We start from the raw sequence: 24,744 nt of genomic DNA, 5'->3' as shown, positions 1-24,744 counted from the left end.
ATTATTTGATGATTTACAGCAAGAATATTTTTTCATAAGTTCGGAAATCGCAAACCATAATTAACTTTGGATCATTATTGAATCAGTAGGGGTTAAGAAGTAGGGTTTTAAAAGTGCACATACCTGCGCATGTTGAAGATATGTCATATTTGAAGATATTTTCGTCAATTTTATATGTTGTAGTGATAATCCAAAGAAGGATTCAACCTACACAATTGTCCCGACAATTCATTTCAGTGACGTAGCATTGTTTTTGAAAAGGGGTTGGGACAATCAGAGGAAAAAGAATTTTAACCTACCTGAAAAAAATTTGACAAGCAACAAAAAAAAAAAAAAAAAAAAAAAATTCCCCAAAGTCGAAAATCCTATTTCGTGGGGGAAGGGGTTGGGGGTAGGTTCAACTTCTTTCAATACCAAATTTTCTACAGATAATACTACATAAGCCTTATTTGACCTTACTGTAACAAAAGTGGGGGGGGGGGGTCTCCAATGAATTTTTTATTAAATAGTAAGGTTTGAAAAAAGGGGGCTGGTCCCCTTGTTGCTATGTGCTTGCATTTGTTGCTCTTGAAATTGGTTATATTTTATGTGCTCTAGATTATACCAATCTAAAATGCAGATTGCCAGTATTATTCACTAGAAATTGGATAGATAAGAATCGCACGTGATTGACGTGAAATAACCAGAAGGTATCGAAATCATTTATTAAATAATACATCTGTATGTTAAAGTGCTGAAAATAATCCTTTCACATGTGGTAATAAATGATGGTTCATAATTACAACGATTGTGAAAAATACGCTTCAGATTGTAGCAAGGTTTTGAAATGATTCATGTATTTCTATTGAGGCAGTTACCGCACCCTTTATGACAGTTACGCTAATTACATCACAGAATCATCATATTCCGTGACAGAGAGATACGGAAATAGACAATACGGAAAATCCATATAAACCAATATTGTTCTTACAAAGGTTTACCTTTGTACATCTACAAGAAGAATTGCATCACAAAACAATTCACATACTGGACGGGGCTTCCATATCTACAATACAGTGTAACAATGAACAGGGCTTAGCAGCTCAGTATGAAATAATGATGCAACATGATATAAAATTTTTCAAATTGGCATTTACTGAAATAAGATAGAAATTAAAAAATGCTTTGAATCTGACAATACACTATTTTTGTAAGATAAGGTTTTTTTTAATGATAGTACATTTATGACTGATAGACAGAGTGATGCGGAAGCAATTAAATACAGAAAATCCGCTTAAACCAATATTGTTTTCCTTCCATCCATATACATACATGTGTATACACACAGAAAAGAACCATAAAACGATGCTTTATTACATCATAATAAGTTAAAAGAAGCTTAAGCCTTCTTTATTTTATTACACAAATTGCAATATGCGATGACCGCCAATATGTTGTATTTTGAACCACTTGTCAACAAATTTTGATAATCGCCCGACAAAGCCTTGAGCTAAATCGTTTTTTTTCCTCTTCATTACCAGTTTTGTCTTGTGAAATCGCTTTTATCAACAAATTACAGGTAACTTCGGACTTATGGATTATGATGCAGCAGGATTGAATATTTTATTTTAACATTTTTCTTGTTAAATCTTGACTTTAAAGTTTCAAATTGATAATTCAACAGAAAAAGAAATCATATATATAAATTCAGGAACTTTTCATTTAGGATCAAATATTTATCAATTTTTGCATAGACTTTGCCTTTAATTAACAGCAGTTGTTATTCTTTCTTTAAGTTTGCAAAGTCTTGCCATCTTGCCTACCATAATATACTGAAAGGAAAAAGAAACGCAGGGTAGATTTTGAGGTGAAAAAAATTTATTTTTCGTTTACTTTTTTTCAGTATTCCTATCTGACTTTTAAAATCATCTTTCAAAAAGATATAACCAAAATCCCATTTGATTTTTACTAATAATTCATGAGTTATAGAATCTCATATGAAGATACTCCCCAAAAGTGAAAAACGAAAACTCTCATTATCTTGAATATCTCTCCCGCGCATTTGTCATGAGTCTTATTTCTCCTTTGCTTGGAATTAATCAGAGTGTTTATCTTTCAAACGCTGGCTATATTGGGCATGGGTAACCACGCCAAAAAATTAGTCATACGACGCACGCATGCGCCACTGAGAGGAACACATCAGTAAGTTGACCATCGTCTCAAGCCACAATCCGGAGTCCGCATATATAGCTCTCTCCTACCCGTGGCTGCTTGATCAAAAAAAACTGTCGTAATCTTGAATATTTACGCCTCTCTATTGTGGCGTCATATTCTGTCAGTGGCAAGTTTTGTTTCCATCGCAATCGAAATTAACAACTGACGTCAACAATATACAAGAAATATTTCCTATACTGCAATTGGATATTGAAAGGTCGCGATAAAGTTCATCATCCGACTATGCTTTACTCGCATTGGTCAATATTTTAATGAGCTACGAAGAATTCTCTCCTCGTTCAACCACGGCCAGATGGAAGAGGAACGTACATTTTGGCCGTGGTTTGCGACGATGTAAGTTGACCGGCTCAAAAAAACAAAAAACAAATTGCGGCATTATTTTCTTTCATTTTTCGCGCGAATGTATTGATTATAATATTCTACTGAATAAAAGACGGTTTTTGTGGTAGGAAGGTGACGATTTACAAGAAACTGCTTAGTTACCCGTTGTTGCCTTTTTCATTAATTAGGCAATATGAAAACCAGACCTCATGAACTTCCGTAAACTGTACCAAGATTGCAAGAAAATCATATCGTCTCTAAATATTGAAAAACAATGTGTATACCTCAGGTGCATCAAATGGAACAACAATATTTGTTGGCAAACTCGTCGTCATCAAGTTGCACGTGTTTTTTGGGATCTTTAGCGTTTTCCTACATGTACGTGACGTCATACATTTTACGGCTGAGTACTTCTGAACACTGATTTGGTGCATAGTAACTAAACGTCTTATCTGACCAATTTTCGTAATTTTCAGTCATGCGGTCAAAAAATCTTCGAATATTATGCTACCTAGTGTTTCTTTTTTCTTTCAGTATATTTCATAGTTACGGCCCTGTCACACCAAGCTGCGTTCACACGGAGTCATTGCGGCGTTGTAAAATTTTTAAAATCGCCGTGGAATCGCAGGAAAATTGCTCAAATTTCTGTAAAATTTTCACAATGTGAAGATGTACGGGCGTCCCTACGGCGACAGACGCGATTCTACGACGATCTCACGGAGTTCTACTGCTTTCCCACGAAGATCTCTCGGCGATTGACTGCGCTTCCGCGGAGTCTTCACGGCGCGTTAGGAGTTTTCACTGCGCTGGCTGCGTTCACAATACGTTCATAATGCGTTCTATACATTCAGAAGGAATGTAAACCATTTTTGTTTAAAGATTCAAGTTACACGATGAAAAGACTTCTAATCATGCCAGGAAAAATTCTTAATAATTAAAAATGTTCTATATTTAAATAATTTAGTACTAAATTATGAATAGTTTTATGATTTAACTCCTTTTTTCAATTTTATCGGTTCAGATGTGTTGTTAATTTTTAGCTCTACTGGTCAGAGACCAGAAGAGCTTATGCGATAGTAATGCGTCCGGCGTCCGTCCGTCCGTCTGTCTGTCTGTAAACAATTTTTCAAAATGCTATTTCTCCTACAGTTTTGATCGGATTTCAATATTACTTGGCACACAAGTAGACTACACTAAGATACATAGAATAGTGCATCGGTTTTTAATTTCGATGAACGGTGTTGCCATGGTTACTAAAAATAGAATTTTCTGTGAAATTCCTTAAAAACGCTACTACTTCTACAGTTTTAGTTTGATTTCAAAATAAGTTGGCACACAAGTAGACTACACAATGATACATAAAATAGTGCAATGGTTTTTGATAAGTACAAACCAGTAGAGCTACAGTCTCGACAGAGACTTCTGGTTCTCAATTTTATTATGAATGAAAAAAATGAACACACTGAAAAGTTTTTTTTACAAAATTTAAGTGAAACAACAGAACAAGTTCTGGTGTAATTTTCTCTTCCATGTTTTACTTAAATGCTCCTAGTGCAACGAATACGTTGGAATTATGATCCCATTGCTCTTGTTTTGTGAGCTGGCTGACAACCCTCTAACAACGCCGTGAAAGCGCATTGTGATCGCCAACGGACGCTGTAGAAACGCCATGGGAGCGCAGTGACAACTCCGTGCTATCGCCGTGTAATCGCAGTCGAAAAAATCACAAGACGATTAATCTCATTACAAGCGCCGTAAAAACGCGATAGAAACGCAGTGACATCTCCAAGGACTCCGCGACATCTCCGTGAGGTTTCCGAGGAAGCGCAGTCTACTATCACTGCGTTCGTGCCGCGATCATGTGCGTCTTCACGGCGTTCGTACTTGTGTGCCACTACGTTGTTGGAGATCTCACCGCGCTGCTACGGCGATCATACTACGTTTCTACTGCGTTCTTCTCAGACCGCGATCACACGGCGCGTACTTTGTGCATGCATAAAGTGATCGCCGTCCTCTGGCGTTCTAGGAGACCCTATTTTTAGCCAAAAAACCGATGCACTATTTTATGCATCTTAATGTAGTCTATTTGTGTGCCAAGTTATACTGAAATCAGATCAAAACTGTAGGAGGAGTAGCGTTTTGAAAAATTGTTTACAGACGGACAGACAGACAGACGGACGGACGACGGACACCTTACTATCGCATAAGCTCTTCTGGTCTCTGACCAGTAGAGCTAAAAATGCGACTCTACGGCGTTTAGTGGAGATCTCGCCGCGTTGTCCGGCGCTGTAGGTGACTCTACTGCGATCACCTCGGCCTTTTGCATTTTTTGAGGACGCCGTTCAGTCGCCGTGAGGACGCGACACGGATTTAAGGTCAAGATCTAGTAAATGAAAGGTGCCTACAGATTTATCAAATTTGAGAAATAAATTCCTTTATTGATGCTTTACAACTTTAGCTTGGTCAAATAAGGTGTTTCGGGGTATAATTTGTAGGTAAACAAGATGAAAAACTGTATTTTGAACTGTCATTTTCAATGAAAAATTAAGAAAACCAGTCATGAATATGGGAGTTTTTTTCATATTCGACAAAGGAAATGTATCCAGATTGCCTACAGTCTATCAGAAAACGGTAATTAGTACGTTCATGGCCTTTTCTTTAAATCAATATCAAATTTAATATAGGTATCCGGTTTACTTTTCATATGATTTGAAAATGAATGTCAAAAAAATACCCTATTTTCTACATAATTCTACTAAACCCGTAAAGTACGGGAAAAGGAAAGTTGAAATTGATTATGACGTCATAATGGATCTAGCACCAAAAAGTTAGTCTAAAGTTATTTACTAGATCTTGACCTTAACAGATACCGTAAAAGCTCCGTCGGCAGAGCGCTCGCTCCGTGACCGAACTGTCGCTAGTTCGAACACAGGCCGCAACTGATATAAGTATCTAAAAATAGATAAGCAACGTTACCGCTCTGCACTTTGTAGCAGAAGTTGCGGGTTCGGATGAAACCTTTTTTCAAACCAGAAGTCTCTGTCGAGACTGTAGCTCTACTGGTTTATACTTAAAACAAAGGAAGAGAAAACTAGCAGTTGCGACTTGAAACTTTAAAACAGCAATAAATAGAAAATGATCCTTGCCACTCATCAAAGCAAAAACAGATGCAGAGAATTATGTAACTTAGTGTAGTCTACTTGTGTGCAAGTTATATTGAAATCATGCCAAAACTGTAGGAAGAGTAGCATTTTGAAAGAATTTCACAGAAATTTATTTTTAATAACCACGGCAACACCTATCATCGAAATCAAAAACCGATGCACAGAATTATGTACCTTAGTGTAGTCTACTTGTGTGCCAAGTTATATTGAAATCATGCCAAAACTGTACGAGGAGTAGCATTTTGAAAGAATTTCACAGAAATTTCTAGTTTTAGTAACGTCGGCAACACCGTTCATCGATATCAAAAACCGATGCACAGAATTATGTATCTTAGTGTAGTCTACTTGTGTGCCAAGTTATATTGAAATCTTGTGTGCATTTTGAAAGAATTTCAAAAAAATTTCTATTTTCAGTAACCATGGCAACATCATTCATCGAAATCAAAAACTGATGCACAGAATTATGTATCTTAGTTTAGGAGGTGTAGCATTTTGAAAGAATTTCACAGAAATTTCTATTTTTAGTAACCACGGCAACACCGTTCATCGAAATGGAAAACCGATGCACAGAATTATGTATCCTAATGTAGTCTACTTGTGTGCTAAGTTATACTGAAATCAAACCAAAACTGTAGGAGGAGTAGCATTTTGAAAGAATTTCAAAGAAATTTCTATTTTTGGTAACCATGGCAACACCGTTCATCAAAATCAAAAACCGATGGAGGAGTAGCATTTTGAAAAATTGTTTACAGACAGACAGACGGACGGACGGACGCCGGACGCATTACTATCGCATAATCTCTTCTGGTCTCTGACCAGTAGAGCTAAAAAAAAACAAAGGTCTGTGTCACAGCAGGCGTTGACATGATAAGAACCAAATATAGGTCTAGTTTCAAGGAATACACCTGTGAAATATGAAAGCCCTTTGGCTAGTTATAACTGTTCAAAAGTTATGTCCAAGGTTAAAGCTTGTAAAAAGTGGGTCAAACACTAAGGTCAGAGTCAAAAGGTTTAAAATATTTATACCCAATGAAAGGTCTTATCACAATGAATAGTCAATTGAAGTATGAAAGCCTTGGCTCCAGCTGTTCAAAAGTTGTGACTAGGGTAAAAGTGTGGTATTTATTGTAAAAGTAGCTCAAACTCCAAGGTCACGATATGTCTTGTCACAAGGAATGCACGTGTTATATATGAAAGCCATAGCCCCACCCACTCAAAAGTTATGGGCAAGGTTAAAGTTTTTGCGGATAAACAGACGGACGAACAGGGAAAAAAACTATATACCCCGAAACTCCGTTTACGGGAACATAAAAAATCTACATGTTGCAAAAGTCCTTGATAATTCTCCATGATGCTTTAGACGTACAAATCTTCGTATTGACAAAATGCTTCCTACTCACTAAAGATAATAGAATAAGATAAATCATTCATGTAAAATTCGTAGATAATTTGTATGCTCATTACAGAAACAATCCAAGAATGAAATGTTTTGTGCTTTGATCAATTCATCAAGGTATCGAACCGAAAGGGGACAACATTCTTAAAATAACAAGCAGTCATGATTAGACGCAGCTGCGAACGTCAAATGCAAAAAAAAAAACTTCAATTACAAAGTAATTCTAGATCTTATCGAACTACGTATAAACTATTTGATATTTACTCGATATAAAAACAATCTTTTCTGATGGGGTCATCGAAAGAAATTCATCGATCACCACCACAAAGATATGAAAAATAAAGTTCATCTAAGGTGCCTGTTTGGGAAATGAAAATTTATAATTCACAACAGATGCATGTACAAACTATATTAAGGTGATACAAAAACTAAGAGATCTATATTCATACAATCATTTTTTTTCTTCACATAACTGACAAAAAATAAAAATGTAAATAATAAAATTAAATGCTTCTTGTCAGTATATCACGCTCTATCAAACAATTATATCCTTTCTTCGATACTGCAAGCACTAATCCACAACCACGAGTCCAGATGTCTTTCATCCATCCGACTTACAAATTTGAGTTGTTAAGAAATATATATCTTTTATATACACCCCAAATTTTTAAAGTCGAATTTCAGCGACCTGGTATGAGATTTTTCTTTTATTAATTCGTGGGAACGAAATAAAATTCGTGGCCACGAATTAATAAAAAAAAAAAAATCTCATACCATGTCCTATACCAGCCACCGTAACCTAGAGGCCTATGTTCACAACAATAAAATCAACGAGTGATGAAAGGTATATATAGGACTTGTATTATATATTATAGTCATGTAGAGTAATTTGAGATATTACATAATTATCATTTATAGAGTTAAATCACGAAAGGAAGAAATAAAAATAAAACTGCTTCAGGCTGATGACGGTATATTTGAAATGGACTATTGAGAATGATCGCTGTTTGGTATCTAAAATTTTTATATTAATTTTCCGGTTTTCGTAGTCGTCGGGGGTTTTGAAACTTGCTTCAATTTTTTAATCGTTTTTTTCTCTTGTGTGATTTCATTATTAAACTGTATAGTAGATCAAGATATGGAAGAAGACAAAGCATAAACATGATGTATGCCTGAGATTCATTTAGTTGTATCAAAGATGTTCGATTACTACTTAAAGTTTGTATAAAATTGCCAAGAGTCTGAGATCGTTTTTGCTCAAGAACTCTCATATAAGAAAGAAAATTATATTTCTTTTTTTTTTCATAAATGACAAATTTTTTTTTTTAATTAATAACTTTAAAGTGTTGTAAATTTCAAATATTAAATGTTTTGTCTAGTTCCTGTAAATAATACATACATCTTCCATCTCATTAATGTTTAGTATTTCAACACACGAAGCACATGTCAAAAAATGAAAAATGTTTCAGGAACAACGCATCTAATGAAAGACTCGGAAATGTACGCTTGTTAACTGAATGAGAGGAAGTCTGCCGACAATTATACCTCCGTCTGATGCTTTACAAGAGAAATTACTTCTGTTTCATGCTTTTTTTTTACCTACGGAAAAATATCTAAAATCTTTATCATGATTGATAACTGGTAATATTACCAGACATGCGATCGGATTTGTTGATAACATTGGTTGTTACTGCTCTGAGACGTTCACATTTTTTTTAATGATATATGTTACACATTCTAAATGTCTTCAAATTAATTTTTCATGTAAGCGAAAATAACTAAGTCATACGTAGGTAGAAGATCAATTGCATATCTTTAGAAAAAAAACCTTGAAAGAATGGATGACTTGAGGTATTTTCCAATATTTTTGAAATGCATTTGATCAGCATCAGATGCAGTGTCCATAAAATGACAATTTGGTTCTTCTGTTTACCACCCACATCTTTTAATATACCATGTATTTTTCCTATGTATCATATACGCTGAATGAATTAGTTTCAAACCAGAATTATTATGAAAATAATATCAGTTCTTTGGATTTGACCACTTTTCTAATCTTCTTTAAAGTCAACTTTGCCGTAATATAACTATCAATATCAGATTGATATGTTTTTAAAATGAGACTCTAAACTTTGCTGCATTGCATTTATTTTAAAAGAATCTGTTCTGAATACTAGAGGTACTGTGAGCAATGAGCTCACTTAATGATACCCCCCACCTCCCATAATGTCCAAGTGTTGCTATATATTGTTTTAAACGGTAATGTGTAAAGAGGAATAACTCGTCCTATCAAATGTTATCCAGAAGCTTCTATATGTGACGTCATAGGTAAACATATAATGGCAATGTCCATGTTTTGCTATGGGAAACTTAAAATACGTGTCGAATAAAAAAGTAAAATAGGAGGTGCACAATGGCAATATGTAATAAAGATTCTGTGAAAGTTTCATTAAATTTCACTCAGTAGTATAAGAGGAGTTGCGGATAAGAGATAAAGCGTAACAGACAGACGGACGGACGGACGGAAATCCTGATTACTATATACCCTCCCACTTTTCAAGCGGGGGTATAATAAATGCTTTCATGTGATTGCATATCCCACTGTGCTGTAAAATTTATCTTATTTAGATAATTGCATATTATCAAAAGACTGGATGAGAAAGATATTTCGAATTTTCAAGGAATTGCAAAAGATGCAATTTTTCTGAATTGGGGAATCAAAAAGGACAGGCTTAAGCAACATGTTCAACTTACATAACCGAAATTATTATTTTGTGGAATATAATAAACTCTTGACATGTTTTATGCTTGTAAATATTAGCTATGGGTTGAATGTTTCTTGAATCATAAACTGAACTGATTATACCGGCATCATGGCCATTGGGTTCTTGAACAATAACCTCTATACGGTATCCAAACATTGTCATTAAACTCAATTTGCTTGGACACATGAATTATATATTAACAACGATCAACAATACACTACGTTTTCCTCATGCAATTGGGAAATTTGTTCCTTTTGAAATGCCAATCAGCGCGTGCCTTCAAAAGATTTAGTTTTTGGTTTTATTTTCTGCCATTAAGTGCTACACTCAATAAATCTGAAGGAAGATTAGCATTGGTTATCTTTCGATTCAGTCTTCTTTGTCGATGTTTACAAACCCAATAACTTGTGCCTTTCTAATTTGTAGACGACGAACACGATAGATACATGTATTACAAGTATAAAAGACATTCGCTCTATTTATCACTATTTGTCGATACCTTTAATGAAGCAATACGTTTCTTTTATTATTTCCCACCCACAAACACTATTTATCACGAGTTCTTCTCTCCTTTTTCAGATGATATGTTTACGTCAATGTACTCAAAACACTTTCTTTTCTATCCTTTATTCCTCCATGACAACTGATCACACCTGATGTTTTTAGGTCCGCGTTTGCTCTGCTCTCATTTGTATTTTCAATTGAATTTTGAGCTTGAATGCCGTTTTTTTTTTAATATTTCATCGAGACTTTCACAAAATCTTTATTACATGTCGTGTAATTGTACATCTAAAGTTCATTTTCTGATTGGATTATAGCTATTTGGGGTTGCGTTTCAGCAAAAATTACCCAGAACTTTTCTGGAAACAGGTAGTTTCTTTTTGTGAAAATGCTCTGTACTTTGAGTTACGCATGAACTCTATTCTTCGAGGGATTCCAAGGTCATCCGACTGTAGGGCTATGACACATGTACTGTAGTAATGTTTTCATTTGTACTTTTTCTAATCATTTATACAATATAAATTAGTATTTTTTATTCCAAAATTGTTTCTCTTGTTAAAGTAAGTAGTCCACCATTTGCCGGTGGAGGGCTGTGGATCTGTACTCGGCTCTCGGGGCCTTTTGAGCGATGAGGCATTTATTTCGTGTCATCATCTTTTAGAAATGTTACAAAGGCATTGAAAGAATTGGTCTTCATGTCTCACAGTAGAATCCGTGTCGTAAGGTTCAAATCCATTTTTCTCCACTCGAGAGTCAACACTGCACCAGGTGATCGACGTGCCATTTTTCTAACATAGGTTGATGGCCTGCTGGTGTTCAAAGAATATAACAAGATGACATAGTACTTTGATTAATCAAAACGAGAAGGGGTTATAGTTCATGAGTACTATAAAGGAGTTTTATTATTTGGTTCTGAGAGTGAAGCATGTTTGGCAGTTTTCGGAAATAAAATGCTTCGCCAGAAAATTAAAACAGGCTCTTCTTATTAACATGCCCTTTATAGTCATATCAGATGCTTTCTTTGAGAGGATTATTTGGGTTTTCTTTTTGCTTTTTCTGTAACAGTTGTGCCATACTTTTGATTTGATCAGTGAGAGGAACATGGCATCTATATTCATAGATCTACAGTGTCATGAATTAGCCTAATTTTTATTACTGTCTACACACTGTATATGGTTGAAATAAAATATATGGAGATAACGAACAGTATTCAAGCTCAAAAGTCCAATTAAGAATACAAAATATGAGCAGAGCAAACATGGACCTCCGGAACATCAGAGGTGGGATCAGGTGCCATGGGGAGTGAGCATCCCCTGCCGACCGGTCACACTCGCCGTGTGCCCTTTGTCATGATCGGAAAAATCAAGCATTTGACTCAATGATACATTGTATTTGTTGACAAGGTCATTCTATCGACCTAAGAGCTTACGAAATGATGACGAAACCGCTGAAATTCTTGTTCCATCAACTTGTCAAAAATTTACCTCGTTTTAGAATTGTGCATACATAGAGCATGCTCTTGTGTATCGAATCAACAGAGAGATATAAACTCCGTATGCAGGTGATGGTCAGTACAGTCATGTATATTACTGCTTACATGTAAGCAAGGAAATTTGACAATTGAAAAGTTAAAGTCATCACGTACATGTACATACATGTAGGTACAATGGAGGTACGTAAAAACAACGTCTTGAACATTATTTCATGGTCAAAGAAATATCGGGAAGCACAATAATAGAGTAAAAACACTTTCATTGTAAGTACACTTTTTTCCCAACATTTTTGCATCAGTGATAAAGATATTAACACGATTGTCCACTTCAATAAATTTTCTCTCAAAATTTTAAAAAGAAATTAAAACCCTTGATAATTAAAAATGACTTCATTTTAAAAATACGCTCTAGAAATTAAAAAAAAAATCTTGCGCACGTACAATGTACACGGAGCACGGTATTTTTCTTTATACCAGCCCAGGTAGTAATATATCATACAATATATGAATTGAAAAGGTGCCTTTCAAACACTTAATGAGATTGAGTTTTTGGGAAGAATGAGTGCGTGTATATAAGGTATCCCTGGTGGAATTATTCAAAGCGAGAGAGAAGCGGGGGAGAGAAACTTAGAAATAATACTCCGCGCTCTGATTTTACTGTGTCAAAGTAAAATCTGTTTTATGACTTAAGTGCTCTGTCGAATCGCCTTTTTCTGATAGCGTTCATTAATGTTAGGTACAATGTAGTTACAGACTAATATATTTTTCTCCCCCAAATGTTCCAGGATGCTACAAGAAAAGAAGATGTATTAATTAGGAAGTTAACATGAACGAAAATCTATAGAACTTATTACAAGCATAAAGCATAATAATGTCTACAATTTTATTTAAACAGTCTTTTTTCTAAATCATTTTTGTTAGGACATTGAAAAAGCATTCTGCTGTGTTCTGCCGATTCACTAAATACAGAAATAATCGTTTACAAGGTTACAAATTTTCATCATCCTTATATCTAACCACTTAGGCAGTTTCAGATTCCTTGTAAATCAATAGGAGTTCACTGTTCCGCGAACCTAATCTAAAAAACAGAAGTAACTACAAAAAGCTCAATATGAAGTCAACTGACAGGCTAGTGTCTTTGCGATTCTTAAGTAGAAATGAGCAGACGTACAACTTTAACCCCCCGAATATTGATTAATGCATTAGGCAAGATTGACAAGGAGAAGAACTATTCTATCACGATGAACGAATTAATAGTGCCTCCGAGTGCTGTAAGTTTAGAGGAGGCTGGCATCCGACGGGTCTCTTGTGAAATCCATTAAATTGAACGATGATGAACATGTATTTGATGTTTTCGCCAGGGGGACAAGTAGACAAGATTCCAAGATGACAGGTGTGTGATTGGAAGTCGCGATTTTTCATCGTACGCGATATATTGTATTTATGGTACGAAATCAAGATTTGGATTGGCAGAGTCTCGAGGATAAATTGGCATAATACAATTAGTGACTGCGAATGTGATTTCAACGACAAACGCTTGCAGCTGGATATAATCGTAGCAAACATATTAAATAGCTTTTTGTGTAAGATTAATTCTTTTGATGCCTTGGAGTCATTTGTCTTTAAATAATTGAACTTGTCGATCATAATTTACATGTCTTTAATTGTAGAAAAACAGGGGTTTTTTGTATTAGAATAAAGCGTCAGGTAATTCAATTATACCGACAATAAATGAATATCATAAAAATGAGTTTTCCCGATTGATTTTTTTTAAGCAAAGCAAAACTTTATAAAATTGTTTATTAACATATTCCTTTAATTGAATTGTTCCGATACTCTTACTTTCAATTGTAAAAATTCTTAAAGGGGCTTAGACGCAGATGTGAAGTTTATATTTTCTCAAACGTATTGTATGATATACTGTATGATATAATGACATATGTTCCTTTATTTAATGTAATTGACAAACATATTTTATCTGGAAATTTAATTTTGGGACGCGTTTGATTGGCACATCCTTGTACTTTCACAAAGTAAACTTTACCTTTTCAAGGTCAAGGGTCAAACTGGGTGTTTTATGTGAGATTGGAAAGATATGATTTGTTTTTCAACATCCATAAGGAAACTAGAGATCATTACGATGTAATTAGTCCAAAGAAAGTTTGTATGCTTTGTTTTCTCGTTATCATATGCAGAAATGGTGGTCATTCTGCTCATTTACATATAGGCCATATTGGAGCTATAATGGCAGCAGATTCCATAAGATTTTATATAGAGAACGTACAAAAAATTGCAAAATTTTATATACACTGTACTAACTATTTCGGATAAAGTTCTTCCGCCGATGTTTTGATTTTTCTTTATATCTTCTAACCGGAAATAACAATAATGTTGATGCTCAAGTGAAATTTGCGACCACCTTCATAGTTTTATTGAAGGAAAGAGGCAGAGGATTAGTGTTTTTATCATGTTTGGTAATAAAATGTATGTGTTTATTGCAAGTTGACAGAGTTCTTCCGTCGATTAATGGATGCAGATGAATGTCTATTTTTACAAAATAAAGATGATTCAACATTTCATTAAGAGTTACAACCACCTTTTTAATTTAAAAACGGCAATTTCTTATATCCGTGCGACCTTATTATTATTAAAAAGACGGTATCACGCATTCTTAACAGTCAATCACGCAAAATTCTACCCATAAAACTATAACGGGGGCCTAAAGAAATAAAAACAAACCAGATTTGAATGTTTAAATATAGAAAAAATAAAGAAATTGTATATTTTGAGTTTTTGCAGGGCCCTATGAATATTAATGAGAAGAAAATCACGTGGGATCAATGTCATGAATAAACTGCACGCCATTTCTCCATACGTACTAAACGCAAAGAAATGCGTACTCCATATTGAATTCCTTTGGCTCGCTCACTCGTTGGTTGAATAACTTAGTTGTGATTAGTATGGTTTGAGTTATATTCTCCTACATTTTTTAAAAACTCCCACAAACTGATTTCTTCAATTTATGCTTCATATTAAAATTACAAAATGCCTTAACCGGTTAAGAAAAAACACAACATGGAGTACTGGGACAGACCCGAAGTGCTAAACCTTGTTCTAAATGAGCACAGGAAAATTGTAGTGAATATGAGGACTTTGATGGCGATACTGATGCAAAAGTTGATACATTAGCTGGTGCTCTTACATAAACCGGACGTTATATGTCAAAATTTGTAGAATGCATCTGTTCTTCAAAAGTGTTCGTTAAATCACTTGTCAGTCATCTTTTTCCAAGTTTACAAGAAACTCTACAGAGTGTTCTTGAACCTCTAAGAATATCTTTTGATAATCTTCCTGACCAACTGAGGAAATCCAAAGAGAGTTGTATTGAACTAGAATTTTAACAAATGAAGATTTAGAACAGTACAAACGTACGTAGACAAAATTTAAGAATATCTGGAATCATTGAAAATGAGGGTGAAAATACCGATGACCTGGTAGTTAATTTTGTAAATGAGACAATGAACATTGACTTATATATGCAAGACATTGACAGAACTATCTGGTAGGAAGACCTAATTCATAACCAAACTGACATTATTGTCAAATTTACATTATGAAAATCAAGACACAACATCAAAAAGAGATGGGAAGTATTTCACGAGTATAATCAATCTCGTAACACTTCCTCTTATATTTTCGAAAATCTGACCAAAAGCTGTTCCACGATTTTATATCACGAAAGACTCGTCGAAAAAAAGATACGTGGATGGCACATGGAAAAACCACGATGACAAATAAATATGTGCACAAGAATTGATGACCTTAAACCAGCTGCGGTATCCCAAATAAAAACATGCGTACGCCAGTGCGGCCATGAATACAATTGGCTTTTCCTCATACATGTAGTTGCCAAACTGACCAGTCCAGTCTCACTATACAAACATATACACCAGTTAAAACTTGCCAATTTTAATCTGTGAACACAACAAACAATGTATATACTGCTAGAATTCAACCTGAAGTAGATATGTGCTCATCACTTGTATTTATTTAACTCTAGATCCACTGCACTAAAACTTGGGTCTAAGACATGGAAGATCTCTAAAACCACGTGATATTTTGCTGAAAAAAACCCCCGAAAACTGTATTTATTTTTCGGATGCTAATCCACATTTACATATATTATCATTTTATGACTTGGGAATAACTTGTTTGGTTGTTTTGCAAATGCCGAATTATGTCAATATTTTCAAAAGCCATTTATATTTTTTGGAAATGATACTATAAATAATTTTTTTTCTTTTTTCTCTTTTTAGGCTTTGCTATTTAGCGTACACAGAGGCCCTTTTAAAGAAGATTTTTACCAGTGTGTTGATATCCTAGGGTATCCAAGCCCGGCCTACAAGAAACTGTACAACATCTTCTGTATGCTCATCCAGTTTTTTCTGCCTCTGACTCTAATGATCATAGCCTATGGTCTTATCCTCTTCACAATATCCCGCAAGTCCAAAGAGTTTGGGGGTAAGATTTTTCTCCCCATTCTGTGTATATTTTTCCTTAAACGTTTGATAAGTGATCTTTAGTCGTCTATCATTGATGGTATTCCATCGATTTGCATTTCCTATGGGACTGATGAAATTAGATGCTTCGGGACGAGATCCATGACATTTCATGGCTACTTTGCTTCTGTGGTATTTTATTGCTTATGGATGACAAGATAAATAAACAGTCCCGTCCATATTTAACGATTTCAAGACTCCCTTACCACTTCTGAAGTTTTTGCTCCGCTGTCCACAGACCAGAAGACCTTAGGGTAAAGTGTCCGCCGTCGGTCTGACTTGCTGCAGAACTGTCGTTCTCTGCTTGAGAAATTTAGGACAGAAAAAGTAGAGAGCTACAGATCCAAGCGTTGTAATAATCTTCAGTGTAGGCCGCTGCTTTTAAAAGGGGTGTTGCTAAAACGCGGAACGGAACGGAAAGCGGAACGGAACGGAAAACGGAAAATTTTTGTCAAACAAATAACATAGATTCGATATAAATCAGATAAAAGAGCAATATTCTTGTTGTAAAAATCATTTCTGATAAAAATTTATTGTAAACTAATATATATTCATGAGTCATACACAACTTCCGTGGAAAAAATGGTACTGAAAGAAATTCGACCCCCCCCCCCCACACACACACACACGATGTAAGATTTTCGTGTTTGGGCAAAGGACATATCCCCTTTTTTTGGCTTGTCAAATTTGTTGTATGTTGGAAAATGTTTACTGATAACCCCCCCCCCCTCTTTCAATTTGTTTCCAATTTCAATTTCTGTAAAGAAAAAATAACTATTTATGATATTCAGATTATGCACGCAGTGTCGAATTCGCGAATCATGAAAGGGGGAGTGGCAGTTTCGGGTCTGTGTAGGGACCCACAGTCATTAAAAATTGATTTATTAAACCTTATGTATATTTTTGACACAAAAAGGGTGGGGACATACCTATTACAACTTGTCAGACCTTTCCAATGAGCGGGAAAACAAACTCATTTTTCATATACACCCCCCCCCCAACATACACACATATGTACCGCAAGCAAAATTTAACTTCATTGAATGCAAAGATTCTGCATCATATCTACCACATGAAAGTTTTCCAACTTTGTCTTTCCAGAATTTAAATATATAGAAAACGTCTCTATTTTGAATAAAATGTTAACAACCAGTATGTATATAAGAGATGTTTATTCGAGCTTGCCGTAAAGGTTTGCCCTAAACGTATTATCTTAATAATTTTTTTTTTTACATTTTATTTCTTTCATGGTTCATTTAGATATCAAATATTTGATACCCCGGTCATAAACTTTTTACTACGGAAATGTTCCTTCAAGTTGACATCCTCACACTTTTTGTGAATGTAATTGATTTAGTATGTTAGTATTCAAAAAATAGTACTGAAAGATGTTGGAATTGGAACTTATCCCCCTCCCGAATCAAACATTTGTTTTCTTTTTGTATTTTTGCTTATCAAATACTTTTCAAGTTCGTTTATCTCCCTTTTTCAAATTCGATAACTTGTATACATATGTATGTTAGCGATTTTTGTAAAAAAAGAGACTGAGCATGACAAAATCAACTTGTATTTAATAGTGGGGGGTTGAATATGTACAAGATATATCGTTTATGATAAATTTTGTGTATTTTAAGTGATTTAATCCAAAATAATATATTCCGTTTTCCGTTCCGTTCCGCTTTCCGTTCCGTTTTCCGTTCCGCGTTTTAGCAACACCCTTTTAAAAGATTCCGATTTCGATGTCTTAACCAATAAACAATCTTTTGGAACCGTTGAAAGGTACATGTATATAAACAAGAGATGTTTGTAAAACTCGTATGCCCCCTCCCCAAATAATTAGAATTTCTTTTCTATGTCCAAAGGACATGACTGTCAGAAATGGCTCGATCGTATACCCAATACAAAACTTGACTTAAGATCTGCCAATTTCATTTCAATATGTGCAACCGTGGCAAAGAAAATTCACGGAAACTGCAACCTCTGCGAAGAAATTGAACTGAAACTGATGGTGGACCGACAGACAGCAGCATCGCAATATACTCTCCATTCTTCGAAGGGAGGGGGGGGGGCATAAATATCAGATATAGGGATTAAATGTATGGTTATTTATCGGATACCTTTTTAAAGATGGGACCCCCCCCCCCGAAAAAAATTATCCGAAGTGAGCGACAAAATAGTGGCGGCGTAAATCGAAGATTTCTGCATCGCTTGGATCTATAGCTCTCTGCTTTATCTGTCCGAATTTTTCCTAAAGTAGATAGCTGCAGCTAGCTGTGTCAAATTATAATTTGTCTCGAATATTTTTTAACGTTACCACGCCTACAGTTTGGTCTGATTCGAATAGAAAACAAGAGGCCCATGGGCCTTAAAGGTCATCTGAGCATCGTGCAACAACTTTCCAATGATTGAATTTGGTTCATGTTTTAAACTAGACGTCATGGCATTCACAATTTTGAAAGAGGCACATTGCTTTTCATAACTATACACTTAGCTTGTTACTAAATACCCATAGACAGAGTAGAGGAACAAAATAATGGATTTCGGCTAATCAGTAATATTCAGCAATAATCAGTAGTGCCACTACCACACATAAACCCCTGACCCTTGGTCCACACATTTCACAATTTTGGAAACGGTGCCCTTGCATATCAAAAATGTTTGATTGATTCCAAACAATTCATTTTCAATATATAAGTAGAGCCCCCTCCCCCTCTATGGTACCCTTGACACAGAGGCCTTGAAATTCACAATTCAGGAAGAATGGCCCTTGCTCATCATAGCTATATAGGTAGTTCATCTGCTTAATACCCAGGAGCAGAGGAGAAAAATTTCAAAGATATAATGCATTTTCACTATATAATCAATTAAGCCCCGCCCTAACACCAGAACCCCTGATCCTGGGGCCATAAAATTCACAATTTTGGAAGAGACATTCTTGCTGATTATAATTACGTACTTACTTAGTTTATTTAATACCCAGGAGCAGAGAAGAAGATTTTCAAAGAAATAATGTATTTCACAATATCATCAATTGAGCCCTGCCCTAACACCTGAACCCCTGACCCTGGGGCCATAAAATTCACAATTCTGGAAGAGACATTCTTACTCATAATAACTATATACTTATTTTATATAATACCCAGGAGCATGTATTAATGTATTTTCACTATATAATCAATAGAGCCCCGCCCTAACAACAGAACCCCTGAACCTGGGGCCAAAAAATTCACAATTTTGGTAGAGGTATTCTTCCTCATCATAACTATGTACTTAGTTAATTTATTTAATACCCAGGAGCAGAGAAGAATATTTTTAAAGAAATAATGCATTTTCACTATATAATCAATAAAACCCCGCCCCAACACTAGAACCCCTGAAGCTGGGGCCATGAATTTAACAATTTTGGTAGAGGACTCAATGGTCATTACATTCATACAACAGTTTGACTGCTTGATGTCCAGGTGTAAAGATTTGTAAAGATTGCATTCATTTTAGTGGTTTTGGCCCAGCCCCCGGAGGGCAGGGACCTTGAAATTCATAATTTTTGTTCCCCTTCACCCATATAATTATGCTTTATGCCAAATTTGGTTGCAATTGGATGAGTAATTGCAGAGAAGAAGCTTAAAATGTTCAAATGTTAGCACACGACGCACACCGCACGACGACGGACGAAAACAGATAGCAATAGGTCACCTGAGTTTACTCAGGTGACCTAAAAATTGAAACATAAGTAGAATATCATGATATACAAGTCTAAAAATCGGTTTTTCAATTTCGTCGAACAGTGCTGCAGGGTTATTAAAAAATGGTAATTTTTGGATTTGGAAAGAAAAGCTACATAAACATGTACGGTAACCCCTGTAAAGAGTAATCTGTGAAATTCTTCAAAATGTTTTTTTTTTCACCCTATTGTTAAGTAAAATTTGGTAAATGAGTAAAATATGTACATCAAACTTTAAATAAATTAACCTGTGCATCTACTTTAAATTCCTTTGACTGCATTTGCCCTGGTGCTTAATTTCCACAACAAAACATTCCTTCAAACTTTTGTAAATAGCCTCAGCGGCTGGGCTTGCATACGTATACTGCCATTTTGGATAGCAAGATAATTCGGTCCAATGTAATAGTTGAAAGGGGCCAAAGTAATGCAGTGTATTTTGAAATCGAACTTTTGAACAATTTAGATAAGAATGTCGATTGATTTACCTTTACTCGGCACTCGAGGATCTTAATCGTGCCAACGCCTGTCGTGACACGGTATTTCAGATTTTAAAGGACTCATCCGAAGGACCTGCACTTTTGTCTTCAAACGCCGAGCACAAGGCGAAGAAACAGTTGCGTCTAATTTTTTATCGACTTAGGTCAGTCGCGACAGAGATTCAAACTCACAACATCCCAATCATGGAGCGAGCGCTCTACCGAATGAGTTACCATAAAGGGCGAAAAGAATGTGGAAAAATTTATCCTCCACCCCCAAAAAATGAGCAAAATGAACTTTTTGGGCGCAATATATACATGTTTTTTTTTTATGGGTGGCACTTAAAGCTCTACACCCATCCATTCCGATTTTTTCAGACCAGCGAGCTACAGATCTGCAGCTATTTTGAAAATACTTCGTTAAACTCCCTTCTCTGCTCCTCCCAAAGATTTGATTCTTATGTAGTTCAGGATATAAATGTGAATATATCTACAAACAAATTACAACTGTGGATAGGATGTGTTGCTTGTATAGGCATGCGAATGATGACTTAATTAATTCCGTTATTGTTGTAAAATGAAGATATCACCACTCCTATTCTGCGTAAACAGCAAAAATAATGCTGCTATTGGAAAAACAATTCATGAGACCTTGGTTAGCCGAAAAGTAGAGTGATTAAGTTTGTTTATCTAAAAAATAAGCTTTAATTCATATCCTACAACTACTCTGGGTTCTAGATATATTCTATTGCAGAAGAATACAGCATGTACTACTCCAAGCAGCGACCGGATAAAAGTCTGCGAAATGCTTATATACCCCAATGCTGATATAATAGATAAGAAAATTATAATGGCATATGTCTGTTTCAGAGTCGTGTTGAGTTTTAAATATGCCTTCTTTTTCGTGTCTTTCCGATAAGTTTTTGAGAAAGAAAATACACGTAACTTTTTATACCGAGGTATGATTTTAAATTTCGTCATTAGTGTACTTCGAACAGGATAAATAATTAAATACTGTTAACTATGTACAACAGTCATTTGATTTCAAAAATAGACTTACCCTCCGAAGTCAATGCATAACTAACACTTAAACTACTTATATGTCATTCTTTTCTTTGGGCTGAATGTAAGTAAGACATTTATATCTTTTAGAATTAAATGAATTTGAGTATTCTTAAAGATTTGCATATTCTTCCAAGTTTGCAGGAGTGACTGACACCAATATTTCCCAGAACTTTAGTGCATCGCAATGTGTCCATATTTTTTTTATTGTATTTGATTATCATGCAAGTACTTGTAGATCACTGTCTGCTTATTTTAAACGATTTACCGACTTCTTATAACTGAATTCCGCCAAATGTTTTAAACCATTTAATAAAAACATAAATGACATTTCAAAGACTTACAATGAAAAATGTAAAGAGCAGACTTATTGAATATTCCGAATCTGTCATCCACAGGCACTTGTTTCTGAAATATTTTTTTAACCCATAGTATAATACTAACACAAGGTGTTGAACTCCGAAGTACATGAAGTACCCCCTCTCCTCATCAGAATCGCACTAATTTACACTTTCATCAGAAATGTACCGGTATTGTCTCTACAATAATTTATCTATACAACCATATATGACTTCCTTATCTTTATTTTTTATCTCCGTAAACATGCAGCGTCAAAACTCTGCTCACCGAGTGAAAAAAAGTCGAATTCCACCAACAAGCGATATGTTCTAGTCCGCGCAAAAATTTTGTTTGACTGTTTCTAAAATGTTTTATATGGTAAATGATATTTACGTAAACGAATTTTATTTATTCACTGAATATTTTTACATTGGAATTGAATTTATAAACCCATTCATATTTTTTTTTATTTTTCCTCTCATACCATTTAAAGGGAGTAAATAGACTTTTCCACTCACTGAGCAAAAATTTTGACACTGTTTACCGAGAAGTACAATGAAAGAGACAATGTTAAATTTTTTAAGGACAAAGACATATATTAAAAGAAAGAAAAGCGGACGGACAAACCAACAACCATGTTCCCCAAATCTTCGGTTACAGGGGCATATAAAGAAAATAAAGCTAGAGAATAATACTTAATTGAAAATGTTATTCAAGGATATAAACTATAACTATAATGTTGTGTATGTGAATTCATTTTAAAAGTACCTCTAGACGATTAGGTTTTAACATGTATTATTTAATTCATCCACTGAAAATTTTCTATTTATTTTCAAAGTATTTTTATTACATTAAAATTTCAAAAAGTTAACATCCATTTTGCTATAAATAATCGATTAGTGTATATCAAAGCTACAAAGAATCTTAAATGTATTTCAGATGTTTTTTTCAATAAGTTTTTAAAGTTTGGTTAATTAACAATTGATTTTTTTTTATTCTACGTAAATTCTTTTCAACTTGAAATGTAATAAATTTCATACTTGTATTCAAAATAGAGATACCCCACATAAGACTTCATGATATCGTTTAGATCGGCGGTATATCAGATAATTTGCTGTATTTTTCTCCAAGACATACAGGAAGGATGTCGGATTTAATTTCATTAGCGTATTTATTTTTATACCCCATCTTGTATATACGATTTCTCTTGTGTTTCCGGTGATTTATGGATCGGAGTAAACTATATTTTCCAGTGTGGGAATCTAACAGGGGCTTTTTTTAAGCCAGCGAAAAAATTAATCTGAATATAACAATAAAAGATACATAAATGACTATTATTTTTTTATTTGTCAAAATAATGTTAAAAAACAAAACAAAAACAAAATTAAACAACCCCCTCCCCCCAAAAAAAAACAATAAAAAAAATTACAAAATATTTCTTGCTATGATTTATAAAGGGGTACAAACTGCTCGTTTATCTACGTGAAATCAATAAAAATTTAATTTTTAGTACATGTTATTTTAAAATACAAAAGTCACCATTAAAAAATCTTCAAATTGATGGTTAAGGAAAAAGAGCGAGAGTGAGATATATAAAAGAAAGGAAAGGAAAGAGGGAAACAGTCATAAATTTTGGTTCCCACGGATGATGCAAGCACATATATCTTAATAAAACTAAGCTACAGACTTAATTAGTACTATACATTAGGGAACTGTTTTAGTGTAAATTTAGTCCCTTAACTTGCACAAAGTCTTTATTGTTTTCCACGAATTTCTTAACAATTAGCACCATTGTCTATGTTTAATACACATTAAGCACCATAATTTCAAGACGTGTTTTATTGACCAATCATTTCTTGTTTTTGACCGAGATCCCTTTTCTGGTGAAAGTACAAATTCCTCGAGCTGAAGTTGAGTAAAACATGAAAAGACGCTTTCACAGTATTGATCTGTATCTCAGATATAAATTTTGTCTTGTGCTTTATTAAAAAAATCTTTTGACCTAAATTATAGACCTTAACCCACTTTTGGTGAAATAATTAGAATTGTATTGAAAATGGGCAAGCAATTTTCGAAGATAAAAGTGTCTGAATATTTAATCTGCATTCCATGACTGAGTTCGCGTGTTTTACTGTCATGTATGATCATTAACTTACTAAAATGTTGAAATCTAATATTAGAATATTGAAAGAAGGTCGGTAACAACGGGTTGTTATAAAAAGCCATCCCAGAACGTTCTAATGCAAGAAGCTTAAGATGCAAGCCGATTTGTCTTTCAACGAAAGCTGTTTTTCAAGGCTACTGAAAGTCACTGATTCCATGTAGCTGTATTAACACTCATTAAAATGTGTTCATATGAAATACACCATCAAGTAACAAAAAAGTATTCATATTTATTCCGTGTCATACCTTATTACTCTAATAAATAGATTGATTATTCATGTATGCTATTTTACGTCCCATTCGAAAAATTTAATATTTCATTTATATATTGAGACGTCGCCATATACCGATGAAGAGTTTCAAATTTAGACACTTACTCGGTACTCGTGCCAATGCTAAACAAAAATCGATTTCTTGTATAGTCAAACCTCATTATCTCGCACTGTATTGGGCCGAGAAGAAACTTCGAGCTATCCGAGGAACTTGATCTATTCAGCTTAAAATAGTTAGAGAATAAGGGAATGGGACTTCAACATCACTTCGAAATGGAAGGCGTTGGTTAGATAAAATA

At 34.6% G+C, this 24,744-nt stretch overlaps 1 protein-coding gene across 3 annotated transcripts in view; it reads left to right on the top strand.

Moving 5' to 3' along the window:
• The window catches only part of LOC134267301 (gonadotropin-releasing hormone receptor-like), a 38,472-nt gene that overhangs the window by 7,709 nt on the left and 6,019 nt on the right, over positions 1–24,744 (top strand). For all 3 annotated transcript variants that reach the window (XM_062749528.1, XM_062749527.1, XM_062749526.1), the window contains exon 2: positions 16,170–16,374. In XM_062749528.1, the coding sequence (XP_062605512.1) occupies positions 16,170–16,374 (205 nt within the window). The remainder of the gene's footprint in view (positions 1–16,169; positions 16,375–24,744) is intronic.

The sequence above is a fragment of the Saccostrea cucullata genome, unplaced genomic scaffold, assembly GCF_032062105.1.
Source record: "Saccostrea cucullata isolate Sc308-1 unplaced genomic scaffold, CSIRO_AGI_Scuc_v1 ctg254, whole genome shotgun sequence".
Lineage (NCBI taxonomy): Eukaryota > Metazoa > Mollusca > Bivalvia > Ostreida > Ostreidae > Saccostrea > Saccostrea cuccullata.
The sequence above is the reverse complement of the archived record's forward strand: the minus strand, read 5'-3'. Positions and strand labels throughout refer to the sequence as shown.